This window comes from Denticeps clupeoides, chromosome 6 (assembly GCF_900700375.1).
Source record: "Denticeps clupeoides chromosome 6, fDenClu1.1, whole genome shotgun sequence".
Classification (NCBI taxonomy): Eukaryota; Metazoa; Chordata; class Actinopteri; order Clupeiformes; family Denticipitidae; genus Denticeps; species Denticeps clupeoides.
This window is the reverse complement of record NC_041712.1, coordinates 6,561,392-6,578,092: the sequence shown is the minus strand read 5'-3', so window position 1 is coordinate 6,578,092 and position 16,701 is coordinate 6,561,392. Positions and strand designations below refer to the sequence as shown.

General features: G+C 43.1%; 1 protein-coding gene across 5 annotated transcripts in view; it reads left to right on the top strand.

Annotated features, from left to right (window-relative positions):
• The window catches only part of gria1b (glutamate receptor, ionotropic, AMPA 1b), a 51,622-nt gene that overhangs the window by 13,507 nt on the left and 21,414 nt on the right, over positions 1-16,701 (top strand). For all 5 annotated transcript variants that reach the window (XR_003750055.1, XM_028982368.1, XM_028982366.1 and 2 more), the window contains exons 4-11: positions 3,494-3,678; positions 5,173-5,226; positions 9,808-9,966; positions 11,246-11,413; positions 11,715-11,819; positions 12,242-12,352; positions 13,730-13,936; positions 15,672-16,126. Coding sequence is in view for 4 of the 5 variants with exons in the window: in XM_028982368.1 (XP_028838201.1) it covers positions 3,494-3,678; positions 5,173-5,226; positions 9,808-9,966; positions 11,246-11,413; positions 11,715-11,819; positions 12,242-12,352; positions 13,730-13,936; positions 15,672-16,126 (1,444 nt within the window). In the remaining variant the exon portion in view is untranslated. The remainder of the gene's footprint in view (positions 1-3,493; positions 3,679-5,172; positions 5,227-9,807; positions 9,967-11,245; positions 11,414-11,714; positions 11,820-12,241; positions 12,353-13,729; positions 13,937-15,671; positions 16,127-16,701) is intronic.

Here is a 16,701-nt window from a genome sequence, read left to right as displayed (position 1 = left end):
TCTGCCAAATATAGACTTTTTTTTTTAATAAAGTGCCACCTGAGCTGCCAGAACGATAAATAATTTTTAAAAAAATAAAGAACAATACAAATCAGAAAATTTAATAGGATTTGTTTGAAAGTCAGAACTTGTTCTCTACACTACACTGCAGATGCACACACTCACAAACTCTCACACTGACACACACACACACACACACAGCAAAAAATGATTTTCTAAGTTAGTAGTTTTGTCCTGATTTCAGTCCAAATCTCTAAAAAATCTTAAATCAAGATACATTTACTAGACACATGAAATAGCATAAGAAATGTTGTCTTGTTTTCTGAAAAACATCTCAAAATTAAGTGATTGTTTGCTTAAAACAAGCAAAATTATCTGCCAATGGGGTCAGAAAACTAATCTTAATGAGATATAATCTCAAACAGAAGTTTTAAGCATCACTTAATTTTCTCATGCCATTTTTCTTGTCTAGTAATCTTGATTTAAGATTTTTTTAGATATTTGGACTGGAAACGAGACAAAATTACTAGGTAAGAAAGACTTTTTTTGCAGTGTAGCTATACATGACAACAGATTGAAAAATGAATGGTCTAAAGAAGGCTAGTGAATAAAAACATGTCTTTAGTCTTTTAATGCAAAGAAAACTATAGCAACCCTGCTTTACTACTGTTATTAACGTGCTAACGCTAACTTGTCATGCTTGTCAAGCTGGATGACGGGTAAACATTTACATTTACAGCATTTATCAGACGCCCTTATCCAGAGCGACTTACAATCAGTAGTTACAGGGACAGTCTCCCTGGAGCAACTTAGGGTTAAGTGTCTTGCGCAGGGACACAATAGGCGAGTCGTCCACGCGGAGACGCAGAGAACAGTCCGAACGCCGTTTCATCCACACCTGTAGGTGGCGCTGTAAGTCCCCGTCTAGTTCTCCTCCGCGGCGAGTTAAACACCAGCACCAGGGACATTACGTTCCTCACTTCAAAACGGAACAAAAGTAGGATTCTGTAGCGACTTCCCCTGCTGCTGAACTCCCTTCCTCCTCATCAACACGCGTTTCAGGTGCTGGATCATTGCCATGTCGCTTTTGCATATTTTCGGACAGATTTCTCTGCCATGTATCTGTCCTCTACCTCCGCTTAATTTTTGCTCCGCGCTGTCTATGAGGCGCCAAATTCAGCTAGCATCTGTGCGCGAGAGAGACCGAGTGTGTTCACTCCGCTCCGCGCTCAAATAAAGCTTTTTTTTAATAATCAAACGTCACCGCGTCGCGCGACATAACGATAAATGCTGTAAATGTAAAATAACGAATTGATTAGGAAATTCGTTGACAACTCTTTTAGTAATCGATTTGTATCGATTCAATCGATTCGTTGTTGCAGCCCTAGATAAAAGCTATATATGCTATTCCCTTTTTAGTAATGTAGTCAATATAGTACACGTACCTAGTAGAACAGGAAAAAAAGTACATTTTCTTAAATTCAAACAGATTTTGTAATTAAGACAAGGTTAACAATACTCAACAATACACTTCATACATTCCAGTTGCCGCATTTCTCCTCTACAGATTCAGTATTTTTCCACTTTGCTGTAAAGAAAATGTGTCCAATGAGCACTTTGCCACTAACCCGGGTATTCTGAAATCGAAATAATACCGCAAATGCTCATTGATGAAGTGATGTCATATGTGCGACCAGATGGGAGACACAGGAAACAGACATATTGCATAACAATAATAACGCAATTAAATTAGAGGGAACAATGCTTCGTCTTGTTTTAATCAACCAAAATAAAGAGACATTTTTGTATAGTTATTATTTTGTAAACCATATTTAGTCCTGTTTTTATTAATCAACAATATATCAGGATATCTTTCATTATAGTTATTGTCACATGACAAGCATTCACGTTTCCTTCCTGACTCATTTCTCTGATGTCATACAAAGACATACGTTCGTTGCCGAAGACATTTCGTCATGAATTTCGTAGACGAAAACAATTCTACTCATTTTGGCCATGCAAATCAGAAAGTACAATATTTCCTACAATCAATATAACTTTTTGAGCTGTACGATCGAAGTACAGCCATTGTTGCACCACTACAAAACACTAAAATACCTTTCTGTTTTGCAGTATAGATTTATTGAGTGTAGATCAATATAAATGAATTAAGATGATATATATGATATGAAATATCTGATTTTTTTTTTACAGCGTAATTTGCTGTAATTTTACAGAAAGTCTTTGTTCAAAGCATCATATGTCTGTAGTGCCCAAAGAATAAGACAGCAAAGCAGCCATGCGGCACACGCAAATCATCTCTGCGTGTTCCTGTCCCCCCAGTTTAGTCGGATGTGATGTGTGACTGCTGAAACAGAGAGCGCTCACCTAATGACAAACCCCACTGAGATGATGTAAGACAGATACGCGCCGCTGCAAACCTAATTACATCCGTTAGTTTGGGATACGGAAGACAGACTGTCGGGTCCGCCGAACAACATTTTTCTTAAGGACTATGAGTAATGTCCCCTTTTTATGTATTAAATTGGACTAATTCAGACCAAGATGATATCATCGGTCTCAATCAAGGAGCTCAGGAAAATTAGGATTACTCCAGGATAGACCAATTAACTCTGCAGAAGAGATAACGGATTGGGGTGAAAAGGGTTTTGTTTTTCTTTGCCAATCGATGTGAAAAACATTATTTGAATTTTTTTTTTTCAGCATTTCGGAGGGCAGGCCGTTGTTTTGGAGGCTCCTGTTCAGGGAAACACAGAAAGAGAAAAACCTCTCCTGCTCACCCGGCGAAATCTGAAGGGATTTGGGTGGGAGACTGTGTTTGTTCTCAGAGACTGACATTAATTCAGATGCTTTATCAGCAGGGTTGTACGCCTCCGGTCTGACTTCTAAGAAGGATTCCTGAAAAGGAGGCCGGCGTGAAGAGACGGATGATGTGTAGACTTGGAGGGGGTCGAAAAGCGGGTGGAGATGCAAAAAAAAAAAAAGTTTTTCCCTCTTTGCTCGCTCTCTTCGATTCTGTTCTGCTTAATGTGCCCAGATTAACTCACTTCAAACAAACCTCACCCCCTCCACCATGTCATGCAAAACACCAGGCATTTCCATTTTCCCTTCTTCCTAAAAACGTACTCTGGAGCTGATATGTGCACATTTATCTGAGGAGACCCGGGCGAGCTTGGCTGCAGCCGCTGTGTGTTATTGATGATCGTCATTATAAGGAGGCCGGGGTAAATACACCACTGAGAAATCCTGCATCGTAACTCAGCCGTTTTATCGCTTCCCTCGCGAGTGTACAGTACTTCTGGCTGAGGACATAGGACGATTCGGAATGTTTCCTTAACAAAATTCAGCAGGCCTCAGGACACTGCGACTTTAGATCGTATCTGTATTAAAAAAAAAGTGCCTATATTATCATCCTTGCGAGCACTTTACTCGCGTCTTGCCAAAAAAACGAACTGTTCGCTTTCTCCTGTAGGCCTGACGGTGCTGCAGAGGATTCTGGACATGGCAGCTGAGAAGACTTGGCAGGTGACCTCTGTAAATGTTGACAGTCTGACATCAGTGGCCTTTCTGAAGGTCTTCCAGGACCTGGACAGTAAAAAGGAGTACCAGATCATTTTGGACGGCGAGCTGGAGAGGCTGAACTCCATCCTCAACCTGGTAATTATGCTCCGTCTGACAGCATCGCGTCAATACGTCAATACGCCAGGTCTGTAATGAGCAGGAGAAGCTCAATCTCCGCCTGGCTTAAGCCGATATCCAAACTCCACGGGAGTTCGGCAAAAATTCGAAAGGTTGGTGGAGTGGATTTGAGCCACTTTACCGCTACACCGAGAATCACGAATAAAAGACCAGGCAAAGCATAAATTCCCCTTTATATTCCGATCATAACCGGCCAATTATTCAAATAATTGTTAGGAAATGCCGTGGCACAATCTCGAACATCAATTCAAGAGGGACGAGCACGGCCTCCTCTTATCCTCTTATGTAAAAGCGGCAATTACTTCTCCTCACCTGTGAATGTAGAGGGCCGCTGACGGAATATGTCATGAAGGATGATCTGCCTGCTCCTTCCCCAAACTCCCAAAGTCCTGATGGGGCCACAATGAAACATTCCAGGTATACAGCAATGTCAGCAGGATCAGCTGTAATGAATCTGACGCCAAATCCCGCTTATTCGCCCACGGTCTCGGGCAGCTCAATCTCAATCGCGCGTCTTGGAATTCTTATCAAGCAGCCACAAGAGTTCCGCCGCCAGCTGGGCTGTACGCTTTTTCCTTTGTTGACTCTGGCAGCAGAGGCAGGAAGTAATTGAACTTGAACCCGACGCACAGAGCACCTGTTCTTTTGATCTCAAGGCAATTTTTGGCTTTTTTTTTTTTTTTTTTTTTTTCATTATTGAGTTCATGGCTGATTTCTGCCGTAGGTTTATACTCTACATAACAAAAATGATGTAAAAATGCGCACATGAATATAAAACACTCATAACAGTGCCGTTCAATCTTATTATAATTGAATGATTTACACAGAATTTTTTTTAGAAAAGTTGCTGTGAAATTAGGCAGGGACAGAAGGGACTGAATGTTCTGATTGTCACTGTTAAGAGACTTTGTCATGTTTGGTCAGTTCATTCCATTAGTGGTCCCTCCAACAGACAGATTGGATATTGGGCAATCGATATGGGGTGCAATTAACCCGGCGCAGATTCCCCATTAACGGTGTGAGAAAACCCGGCGTAGAGCTGGCCGGCGTATGGCAGAGCCCCGCACACAGGTGTATGTGCCATTCTAATGGCTGGAGTGCACGTGTAGTCATTAAGTCCGTAATTGGGCTTCCCACAGTGACAGATGCCACATCGTCGTCCTCCTCCCCCCCGAATGTTGTTCCAGCTGCCCGCTTTCAGGCACTCCTCACACTGGGAGAGATGGAAGGTGTGCAATTAACTCCAGAAAGATGGGACCAATTACTTTCTATTTGGAGATCTGAGATCAGGCTCATGCTATAATCAACATTTGTGATAAAAGATCCATGCAATTAACTGACAAGATGTGAGAAGTATGTGTGTGTGTGTGTGTGTGTGTGTGTGTGTGGGTGGGGGGGGGGTTATTGGTTTGGTTTTGTTTTAAAAACTCTTTCGTACTTTTTCTTTTCTAGCTTGCAGCTGAAAGAAAAAACCTCAAAAGCTACCACTTTATTCTGGCTAATCTGGTAAGTGAAAACACCACCTCCGCCACCTCGCCACTCCATTGTTTAAGTGGGCTGCTACAGCTTTTAGCTTCAGGCGAAACAAACAAAAAAAAACCCATCTCACTTGTCAATCCTGCAGAAGCAGACGATCTTTGATGGAAGCCTAAAGTTAAGCAAAATCAATAGCGTCATTGTTCCATGTTCTGATGCCCATTTGTCCTCGCCGTGTTTGACGGCAGCCTCCCGGCTTTTAAATGCAGAACACAATGCGCACAGATTGCTGATTACCCACTGAGCAAGGGAATTATCACTCTGGCGGCACTGAGGCATCGCTCGGCCCTCTCTCTTCGTGTGTGGGAGTGTGCGAGGGTGTACTTGCATGCGTGCATGTGTGTGTTTTTGTCAGGCTTTGTATTCATGCGTGTGACATGATATCTGTCGGCGTTCCCCTGATACACAATATTTATGGCCGAGTCATGTGAGGAGCGGCGGCTCATATTACCCCCCGTCCCCCCCCCCTCCAAAAAAAAAAAAAAAAAAAAGTTGGCGAACCAGAATTCCAAATTCAGTAGAACTGATGTGTGGTGTGTGTTAATATTTGAACGGATGTATGCATAATGTACGTGAAGCGATTCCGAAATCTATTCTGGGGAAAGTGCAAAATAATAATAATAATAATAAGTTTGAAACTGCAGAGTGGGCACTGGCTTAAATAATTCCTCTGCCCCAATCTCTGATTTCATATAACAATTGTTAGGTCTGTAATTGGATTCCCCGAGAGGCGAAAAAAACTAACTTCTGGTGCATAATTGGGTTCAGTAATAATGGGTGGGGGGAGAACGTCAACCCATAAATAATGACGATAATAAAGACCGTGAGAGTGTAACCATTTTTTTTCCTGGAGACCCCTGAGGTCCATACTCTGCAATGGGAATCAGCGAATCATACATTTTACCACATTTTACAGACACATACAATTTTTTAACTGGTAGAATTCCATAATTTTGCATGAAACAAATGACAAAATTTGTATTGATTGATATTTGTTCTATATTTATTACAGATTTGACTTGAATTCTAGCATGAAAGATGAAAAACACCATTTAAAATGTAATTTACAATTACAATCTGTAATTGGACTAAACCGAACCCCTGCAACTCAGATTAACACACCCAGTCCTGGTATTAATGCACACACATTCAACAGGATCCAAACTGTGCAAACTCCACAATCCCCTGAGGTGGAATAACACAATACAAATGCAAATGGAAATAAAAAAAGCATATAGCAGGAATTAAATGTATATAATGTACATAATGTACAAATGTACAACTAATACAAAATGCAGCAGCGCGACTGATCTTCAACCTTCCCAAATTCTCCCACACCGCCCCTCTGCTACATTCCCTCCACTGGCTCCCAGTAGCTGCACGCATCAGGTTCAAAATACTGATGCTGGCCTACAAAGCCAAACATGGAGTAGCACCATCCTACCTCACAGCCCTTATTACACCTCGCACTGCACCTCGTATACTCCGAGCCTCCAGTACTGCTCGTCTGGTCCCTCCATCTCTGAAGGTAAAAGGAAGACATTCATCTAGACTCTCAAGACCTTCCTCTTTAGAGAATATTTAGATTAACTTGTAACCTTCTTATCTTCTGACTTATGTATAGAAACTACAACAGAGTGAATAATAAGATTGTATTCATACTTGGGGGTCCTAGTGAACCAGAATTGATCACTTCATTGATGTAACATGGAAGCACGTTGTAAGACGCTCTGGATATGTAAATGTACATATCAGTACATTCATATTATTACATACATATTTCCACCAAAATTTTTTTTTGGTCTTCCGTGGCATAACAGGTGAACAAGAAAAATTTTAATATGGTGGCAAATTGCCACCATGATAGCGCAATCAGGCATGCATCAGTCAATACAGTGCTGAACTGTGCATTTTTGAGGGTTTAGAGCACATGTGTTAAAACTTGCGGCCTGCGCTGAAGCACTGCATGATGGTATCTGTAGTTTGTGTTATCCGCGCTATAGTCGGGCCATAATAATAGATCTATATAAAGTGACCTTGTGGGATGTGGCCCTTGGGCCACATGTTTGACACCCCTGGCTTAGAGCATTCCAGTGTTTTGGGGCTTTTAACGCTGTACACTGTCTCAATATCCTGTCAATGGACCAATGGAACTATGGCCTGCACTTTTCACTCTCAAATACCTTGAGGGTCTTGAGTTTCAGTGTACACTGAACAGAGGCATGTGTCAGTTCGTTCCTTTGAAAGCTTCACTGGTGAACATAGCGCTGCATTGGGACCTCTTTTCCGATCACCTCAGAATCACCTCTTTCTATTCGATTCCTCTGCTGCACACAATGGCAGCAAACAGGACTTTTTTTTTTTTTTTTACAACTTTTCTCTATTTCAGTATTCTTTTGTTGTTAGCCAGCTCATGTAAATATTAAAAGTGATAAAAATAGCAAATTATGGCTGTGAAATTAATTAAACAAAAGGACTGACGCGTCATTCATATGGTCTAACTTAATTTGCTTTTTATGTTTTTTTCTAGCTTAATTCTGTAACATCAATTTGACATTTTTGTTAGGCACTCCTTTGTTAGAAAAAAATATTCCATCACTAATAATTGAGCATATTTATAGTACAAACCTTGTCAGCTTGTGTAATAAAAAATAAAATCAAAAATATAACAAATTGTTTGATAATCAAAATCAAGATAAAATGTTCTGTAATATAGATTTTTCGGTAAGTTAATCAGCACCACCGCCGATGTTGAATTACGCTCAGTCACCTTGGAGCACTCTTTTCAATCTTTCACATATAAAGTGTTCCTGTTATAAATTTACACATCAAAGAAGAGTCGACTTGGCGATGGTCTTCACTTTGTAAGTGATCTTATACTATTTCTGGTTTCGCTTCATTATGAGACAAATTTGATCATGTCTTTATTTTCAATTCTCATGCAACAACCTGTAAAAGTGATTGCTTTCGACGTTGCGACACACAGCAAGCTCAGTACACGGTGACACAACAAAATGTGTCTTCTGCAAACTCATCACCCTTACTGAGCAGTGGGCAGCCTTGAAAGGTGCCAGGGAGCAGTGTGTGGGGATGGTTCCTTGATCCAGTGGACATCAGTGGCACCTTGGAGGTTCAGGAATCAACTCGAAAACAGTGACTAGGCACTACCCCTAAATCACAGCACACGCTTAAATTGGTACATCTCAATCCCAGCATCACTAAGGCTGCAGTGTAGCACAGTATAATGCGAGTTCTGACCAAAGACTGGATGTGTTCTTCAGAAGCAAGCGCAGCCAGGCAAGCGGGAGTCTGGATCCAATTCAGTTACGCTTCTTTTCCTTACTTGTACTTAATGGCGATGGGAGGGACTGTGTCTCAATCGAGCCCTTGATTTAATTGCTCTAGTTAGCACATGCCTGTGACAGAATTAATGAGCATTTAGAGAGATTATACATTTTATGATCATGTATTTTCTATCTTCCCAGGATTTTTAATGCTATTTTATGTGAGTGATTTCATTAAAAAAAAAAAATCAAAGCATCTATTATTATGGTATGGGAATGTGCTTTGGTCTGCCTGAAAGGCTTTATAACATTGAAAACCTTGAGGCCATTATCACAGTGTTCTCGGGCAGAATTGCAAGTAGCCAAAGTGAGATCCATTAAAGTTTTGTGACAAAAAGAAAAAAAAAAAGGTTCTGCAGTTCCCCGTAAAACAAAACTTTGCAACTTCTAAACACAAGAATTAAGCATTTTAAATGTAATAAAAAAAAAATTGAAATGACTGGTTGCTCCACACTCTGTTTACTATAAAGCTTCCTGCAAGAGCTGGGCGATATGGCAAAAAAAACATTAACACGATATACTTTCCAATATTACATGATAGATTTTTTGATAGATTTTTCTAACAATTTAATGTGATATTGCCAGACACCAGAGATCTTTCCATGATGCCCCACAGACCCAGTAACAGTTTTCCAAGTTCTTTGGTTCCTGAGAAGTTAAATAAAAGTCTGTCTGCGCTGACATCTGATTGGCTTATTTTAAACCAAAAAACCTGGCCCAACGCAACCTCCTGCTGAGTCATATTAGACCAGGACGTAATTGATTTTGCACTATTGGTTTTTTTCAAAATTACAATTGATTGCAATTGATTGCAATAGCCCTAGCAAGTCAGTATTAAATGTCAAAATAGAGATGAGGAAAAAAGCCTGGAGATTTCATGCATGGCCTAAATTCTCCTGAGGAAAAAAAAACTGCTTGTTGTTTTATGGAAGATTTTCTTGGTCTGAAGCTGACAAAGTGGACCTGGAACTCTGAGAGACAATACGCACTGATAGCTCCTCTCTCATCAATCATTCGAGCAGAATAAACCTCTTAAGTCCTACGAGATGAGAGCAACAAACACAGAAACATGGAGTGTGCTGGTCTGTTCTGTATTTGGTCTGGTGGACCTGTCTGAACCATCTTGTGATCTCTGCATTTAACCCATCAACCTTGAAAGGCGCCCACTGCCTTTAACATTTGTCTGCCTTTAACCTGTATCAACCAGGGCTTTCTGGACCTAAACCTCACCGAGTTCCGGAAGGTGGGTGCCAATGTGACCGGCTTCCAGCTGATGAACTACTCAGACCCCACTGTCAGCAGGACTATACAGGAGTGGCTGGACTTTGACAGTAAAGACTTGAAGATTCCCAAGAGGAGGCTGAAGGTAAAGAAAAGCAATAAAGAACCAAAGATTTGCAGCATAATGTGCAGAAAAGGACTATAAAGACAAAACAATCATTACCTTCATTAGTCAAATGACTTCCACTAGCTCAATGATCAATAATTGTGCTTTTGGTTATGCATGTGATCCTTTATAGCATATATAACAGGATAATTACTGTATGTAATTACTTTGTCTCATATATTTAGGACTTGCAGTGCATCCAGAAAGTGTTCACAGCACATTATTTTTTTTCCACATTTTGTTATGTTACAAAATTATTCCAAAATTGATTAAATTCATATTTTCCTCAGAATTCTACACACAACACCCCATAATGACAACGTAAAAAAAAAGTTTACTTTTAGCAAATTTATTACAAACAGAAAAACTGAGAAATCACATGTTTTCATGAGAAACAATCATTTTGTTTCTCGTGGTCTGAGAGTCCTTCAGGACAACCTTCAGATGAGCTGCCATGTGCCTTTTACTACGAAGTGGCTTTCGTCTGGCCACTCTACCATGCAGGCCTGATTGGTGGATTGCTTCAGAGATGGTTACCTTCTAGAAGGTTCTCCTCTATCCACAGAAGACCTCTGGAGCTCTGACAGAGTGACCTAACTGACTGAGACCCTGCTCCCTAGATCGCTCAGTTTTGGTGGCTGGCCAGCTCCATGAAGTGTCCTGGAGGTTTTCAGCTTCATCCATTTACGGATGCTGGAGGCCACTGTGCTCATTGGGACCTTCAAAGCAGCAGGAATCTTACTGTAAAGAGATTTGTGCCTCATGACAACCTTGTCTCGGAGGTCTACAGACATTTCCTTTGACTTCATGCCTGGTTTGTGCTCTGACATGAACTGTGAACTGTGGGACCTTATATAGACAGGAGGGTGCCTTTCCAAATCAGGTCCACAGATGAACCCCAATTAAGATGCAGAAACATCTCAAGGATGATCAGGGGAAACAGGAGGCACCTGAGCTCAATTTTGAGCTTCTTGGCAAAGGCTATGAATACTTATATATACTTTCTCAGTTTTTATTTTTAGTTTTCATTTGCAAAAACCTGAAGTAAATGTTTTCATGTCATTAGGGGGTGTTGTGTTTTCTAAATATTTAATCCAATTTTGAATAAGGCAATATAACAATATTAATAAGGCAACATAACATGGAATGTGGAAAAATGTGGAAAAAGTGATGCAATTTGAATACTTTCTGGATGCTCTCTATATAAACAGAACGTATTTATGAGCCTTGACATTGGTCATACGGAATTGTTTTTTAGTACACTGGAGCTTTGACCTACGACGGAGTGAGCGTGATGGCCACCGCCTTCCAGAACCTGCGGAAACAGCGCATCGACATCTCTCGTAGAGGCAATGCGGGCGAGTGCCTGGCCAATCCCCCGGCTCCGTGGGGCCAGGGCATCGACATCCAGAGGGCCCTGCAGCAGGTAGGCTGAGCCCACCCTGCCGTAGCTATTAAAGGCGGTAGCTTCAGGGTGCCTTCGGACACCGTGTTCTGGTCTGCCCGATAGGATCTCCCACATAAATGGCGAGATGATTTTCTGCACACGCGCATGATTTGTGATAACATCAGACATCAGCCAACAGAAGATTGGTGTATTTGACTCTGCGCGGCGTTTGGCTGTTTTGGAATCTGATGCCTTCGTGAATCATTCATGCAGATGACTAGGTGTTAGGTTGCCTTGGTTTCCCAGAGCATCCGCTAAAGTGCATCTCTCTCTCCCCAAGGTGCGATTCGAGGGCTTGACGGGACACATCCAGTTCAACGAGAAAGGCCATCGGACCAACTTCACAGTCAGCGTGATGGAGCTGGGGCCGAGCGGGCCAAAGAAGGTGAGATTGGTGCCTGCTGCTGCTGACGGTTTTTCTGCAAAGTCAGGAACGGAGCTCCCTGAAGTCTGCAACAGCCCGATTTCATGCTTAAAAACCTCCATGGAGGAATCCGAGGCTCGTCAGCAGATTATGGCCTTTCTGAAAACATATTTACAACCACGCGTTCATGCTCACGTGTTAACCCAGTTACTGTAAGGGCGCTTTGTGAGATTTCCCTGCCATGTTTGCCGCAGTGTATTTTTAGGCAGTGTATTGTTTCCGAGGAAATTGTTGTTGTCAGAGGTCCGACATGAAAAGCCTGATAGGAGGGAAGGACCAAGTCTGCATTTCAAGTGATTGCTCCCCTTCTTAAGTGTCAAAAATGAATATTTATTGAACTATAAATAGGGCCGCCTCCATTTTCTCTCCCCTTGTGACTGCAGGTGGGCTACTGGAACGAAAACGAGAAATATGTCAGCACGGCCACATACTCCCACACCCTCAACGAAACCTTCGGCCTGCAGAACCGGACCTACATCGTAACCACTATTCTCGTAAGTCTTGTGCGTGAGAGATGCTCCGCGGTGATTAAAATTTCATTAAGAAAGACTGCGGATGGTGGGGGGAAACGGGGAGGTTTATCTTTAATTAACACAACAGACGTGTGTCCCATAGGTGGGGTTCCCGCTAGTCGTTTTGAGACCCCCTGTTTTTGGCAGAGCATCCTTGCCGGAGAACACTGCTGCAAATGAAACCATGCTCTTGTCTGACAGCGTTACTCCGGCACCGGGGATCTGTGTTATCGATCTGCCTTTGAAGAGACTTTAAATCAGGATTCCTCACTTCCCTCTCCTCGGACGCGCCGCGGATCTCCCCCATTCTACTTCTGCCAGGCCGCAGCCGGCGGGAGGGTCTCGGCTGGGACCGATGATGGCTGATGGGGTGCTCCTGGGTTGCTGTCTTGTCAGTGGTGCTGCCAGAGCAGCGCCTCTGACAAGTAGACCCTTCTGGACACAAGCGGCTGTTCGGTCGGGGTTTGACGTCCATGTGAACAGGTGGCGGAATCGCCCGAGGTCCTGGCCGCAACGGTGGGAGCATCTGGTTTACCTTCGGCTGTTCCCACAACGCAACCGTTCATCTGATAATAATACACTCAAGTGAACGGAGAAGATGGCAGATGCATCATGAATATCTACGCGACTTCACTCTGGAAAAAAAGCCCAGTAATGTGAAGCTTCTAGTCTTGTCGCATCAGTGTAATGATCGGAACATCCAGGCCCTAACCACCATTGTGTCATGAAGCGCTGTGTGCCTTTTGCTCACCCTTAAAGACAGTGTTGCCTGGACCCTGAGGGGTTGGCACATAAATCGTGGGTCTGTGCGTGTGGGGGCGCGCTCTCTACTGCAATCTGAATCACATGCAGCAGACAGACATAGAGACTCTTTTGCAATGGCTGCCACAGGGCTTTGCCATCTCCTGCGGTGAATAATTCAGTCAGAAAGCCTCACGGCGAGCATCCACAGATGATCCATCCGTGTTTATAGCGCATTGTTCTTGTTCGTTCATCCCCCCCAAAAAAAAAAACTTTTTCATCTCTGCAGATATTGCTTTCTCTTGTCATCAGAGGATTTATGCAAACTGGGTAGCAAAACATTTGTTTACATTTAAGTTGCATTTTGCATGCAAAATTGATGCGTTTCTTCTGCAGCATTTAGAACAAATTGTGGGTCTTTCCATGATAATTAATCACCACTAAATCAGTTAATAATAAATTATAAATCATTCTGGAGCATTATCCCACCATTATTTAAGCCCTCATGAATATTGCTTTAATTAGATGTGCATGGTAATTTGTAACACGGAATGAATTGTGATGTATATCATGTGGAAAGTCTTAAGAAAAAAAAAGTATGCTTCTCCCAACGCACAGGAGTCTCCGTACGTGATGCTGAAGAAGAACCATGAGAAGCTGGTGGGGAATGATAAGTACGAGGGGTACTGCGTGGAACTGGCTGCCGAGATCGCCAAGCACGTGGGCTACTCGTACCGGCTGGAGATCGTCGGAGACGGGAAGTACGGCGCCAGGGATTCTGAGACCAAGATGTGGAATGGGATGGTTGGAGAGCTGGTCTATGGTGTGAGTAACAGTGGCGTGAAAGAGGCACATAGAAAGAGGTTTATTGTTCACGCACCACTTAAGACCGTGGTCAATCTTAATAAGGTACCTGTTGCACATTAGGGACACATTTACCGGGCAACGCACCCGACGTTCCCGGTGGATGCCACCATGAAGTCATTTGTTGCTACTAGAAGTCAGCGGAATTAATTGACATTCCGTGGTCACTAGTCACCGTGTACTTGTCCCTGCGCTATATAGGACATGGGGGATGTTTGCTAATGCCAAGTCCATTCTGTCTTCAGGATCTACAGAAATAAACAGACAGAAGTGACCACTTGCTAATTGCGTCTTGGGACCACACCCAGTACCAAACCAAATTGTTTGTCCCCTTGCACTACGTCTTATGCAGGGAAACTATGGCCCATAGTCTCTGCATTAACATTGGGATTAACTCTGCTACCAGGCATGAAAGGGGCAGTGGTGGCCTAGCGGTTAAGGAAGCGGGTCCGTAATCAGAAGGTTGCCGGTTCGAATCCCCATCTGGGGGGGTGCCACTGAGGTGCCACTGAGCAAAGCACCGTCCCCACACACTGCTCCCCGGGCGCCTGTCATGGCTGCCCACTGCTCACTCAGGGTGATGGGTTAAATGCAGAGGACAAATTTTACTTTGTGCAAAGTGTGCTGTGCTGCTGTGTATCACATGTGACAATCACTTCACTTTAAAATAAGATTCAAATCAATAGAATGCAGCCATTTTTTTTTTAATAAAAGAAAACACACTTGACTTTTTTTCTGACTCTGTGGTGAGTTTAATGCATCTGTCCTGAGCCAACTCAATATGCACTTGCATTACTTTTCCCTTAGAGAACGTTTTCTTCATGTGCAACTGACACAAATGCTTTGTGAAAAGAATAACAATGTGCTGGCAAGGTCCGCTACGACTGAGTCCTGCACAGGATGCGGCGTGTCCAGGCCTTGCAGCTACGCGCTTGACGAAGACTTACGTTCCCCTATTAATATGTCCAGTAGCTTCCCTCCCTGTCAGGACGCATTACTGTAGAGGGGACCTACCTTGATTTTCTGCCAATTTTCTCAGCAGCCGAGACACAAACAGTTGAGGAACTGGACAAAAATGAGGACAATTAACATACTGGGATCGCGCGGGGAAGGCCATTACATCCCAGTGAGCCGCTGCCTTGGTTTTGCTTGGTTACTCGGGCCACTGTACCCTCGGGACATTCAAATGACATTGTTAAAGGCATAAGAGAATTATTTTTTCTCTGACCCTCTCGCAACTGACTGTGGGGATTTGCGTCTCCTCCCTGGCCCCGCATGCCATCTTGATAATGCTTGAGAGCGTGCTGTTATTAGTCAGCCTAGAAAGCCGTATGTTGAACTATATGTGGTGTTCTTTAGAGAGATTGTTTTCTTTGCTTTTGGAAAAGATGTTCTAGTACTCGCTACACACATATAAAATAAAGAAGAAGAAAAAGTGACTTATTGGGTCTTCATCTGTGGAAATGATCCTCTCCAGATGACTAAAAGCCTGATATTGCTTTATTTTGGGTCCTATTGTGTACATGTAATCATTGTAATGCGTGAGCAACATTCCTGCAAGCTCTACATTTGATGAGAAAGAAAGCAATTTCCCTCCGCTGGAGGTTGCGATAAGGAGAAGGACGTTGCCGTGATCAGGCCTCGCGATTGGGGTTTCATTATTTTATACTGCAACTGATGCGTTTCTATCTTGCAGAAAGCCGACGTCGCTGTGGCTCCGCTGACGATTACCCTTGTCAGGGAGGAAGTCATTGACTTTTCCAAACCCTTTATGAGCCTGGGGATCTCCATCATGATCAAGAAGCCCACCAAGTCCAAACCTGGCGTCTTCTCCTTCCTGGACCCATTGGCGTACGAGATTTGGATGTGCATCGTGTTTGCGTACATCGGTGTGAGCGTGGTGCTGTTCCTGGTGAGCCGCTTCAGCCCGTACGAGTGGCACAGCGACGACGCGGAGGACGGAAACGAGCAGCAGAACCAGCCGTCGTCGCCGGAGCCGAGCCAGTCTCAGAATCAGAACCAGGGCCAGAGCCAGCAGCAGCAGCAGCAGCAGCAGCAGCAGCCTGAGCACACCAATGAGTTTGGGATTTTTAACAGCCTGTGGTTCTCGCTTGGAGCTTTCATGCAGCAAGGATGCGACATCTCACCAAGGTGAGGATACCCATCAGCCGTTGCTCAGCACAAGGTTTGGGGAACATACTCTGTTGCCATGTGTTCATGGTGATTTATGTAGTCATGAAGTTTGCATGGTTTAATGAATATAGTGATATTTGGCTCAGATTTATGATGACAGCACTTCTTCTCAAGCAGGATCAAACCAAATGACTGGTTACTTTAAATTAGAATGTTGTAATGTTGTAAAGTGAGGGAGCAGGCGCAATTGCTCGACATTTGTGCTAAGGGGTGACTTTTAATAAACGGCAAAGGAAAAAGGCTCGAGGGCCAAACCATACACACAAGCAACAGAAAATGATGTAGCGCAACACCAGAGAGTATGTCTGGGCAATGCATGTCAAGGGGGAGTTCTAATCTCCCACACCAAACGAGCAGTGATGGGAACCCAGGACTGCATAGGCTTCACCGTCAGGGCATCAGGGCTCTGTTTAGATATAATTACCAATGTTCAGTATTCAAAAATGAAACAATGTAATAGAAATAAATAGTGAATTTGAAGAGAATATCTGGCAAAATGCAATATGAAGAACATAAAGGCTGGACTAATAAAT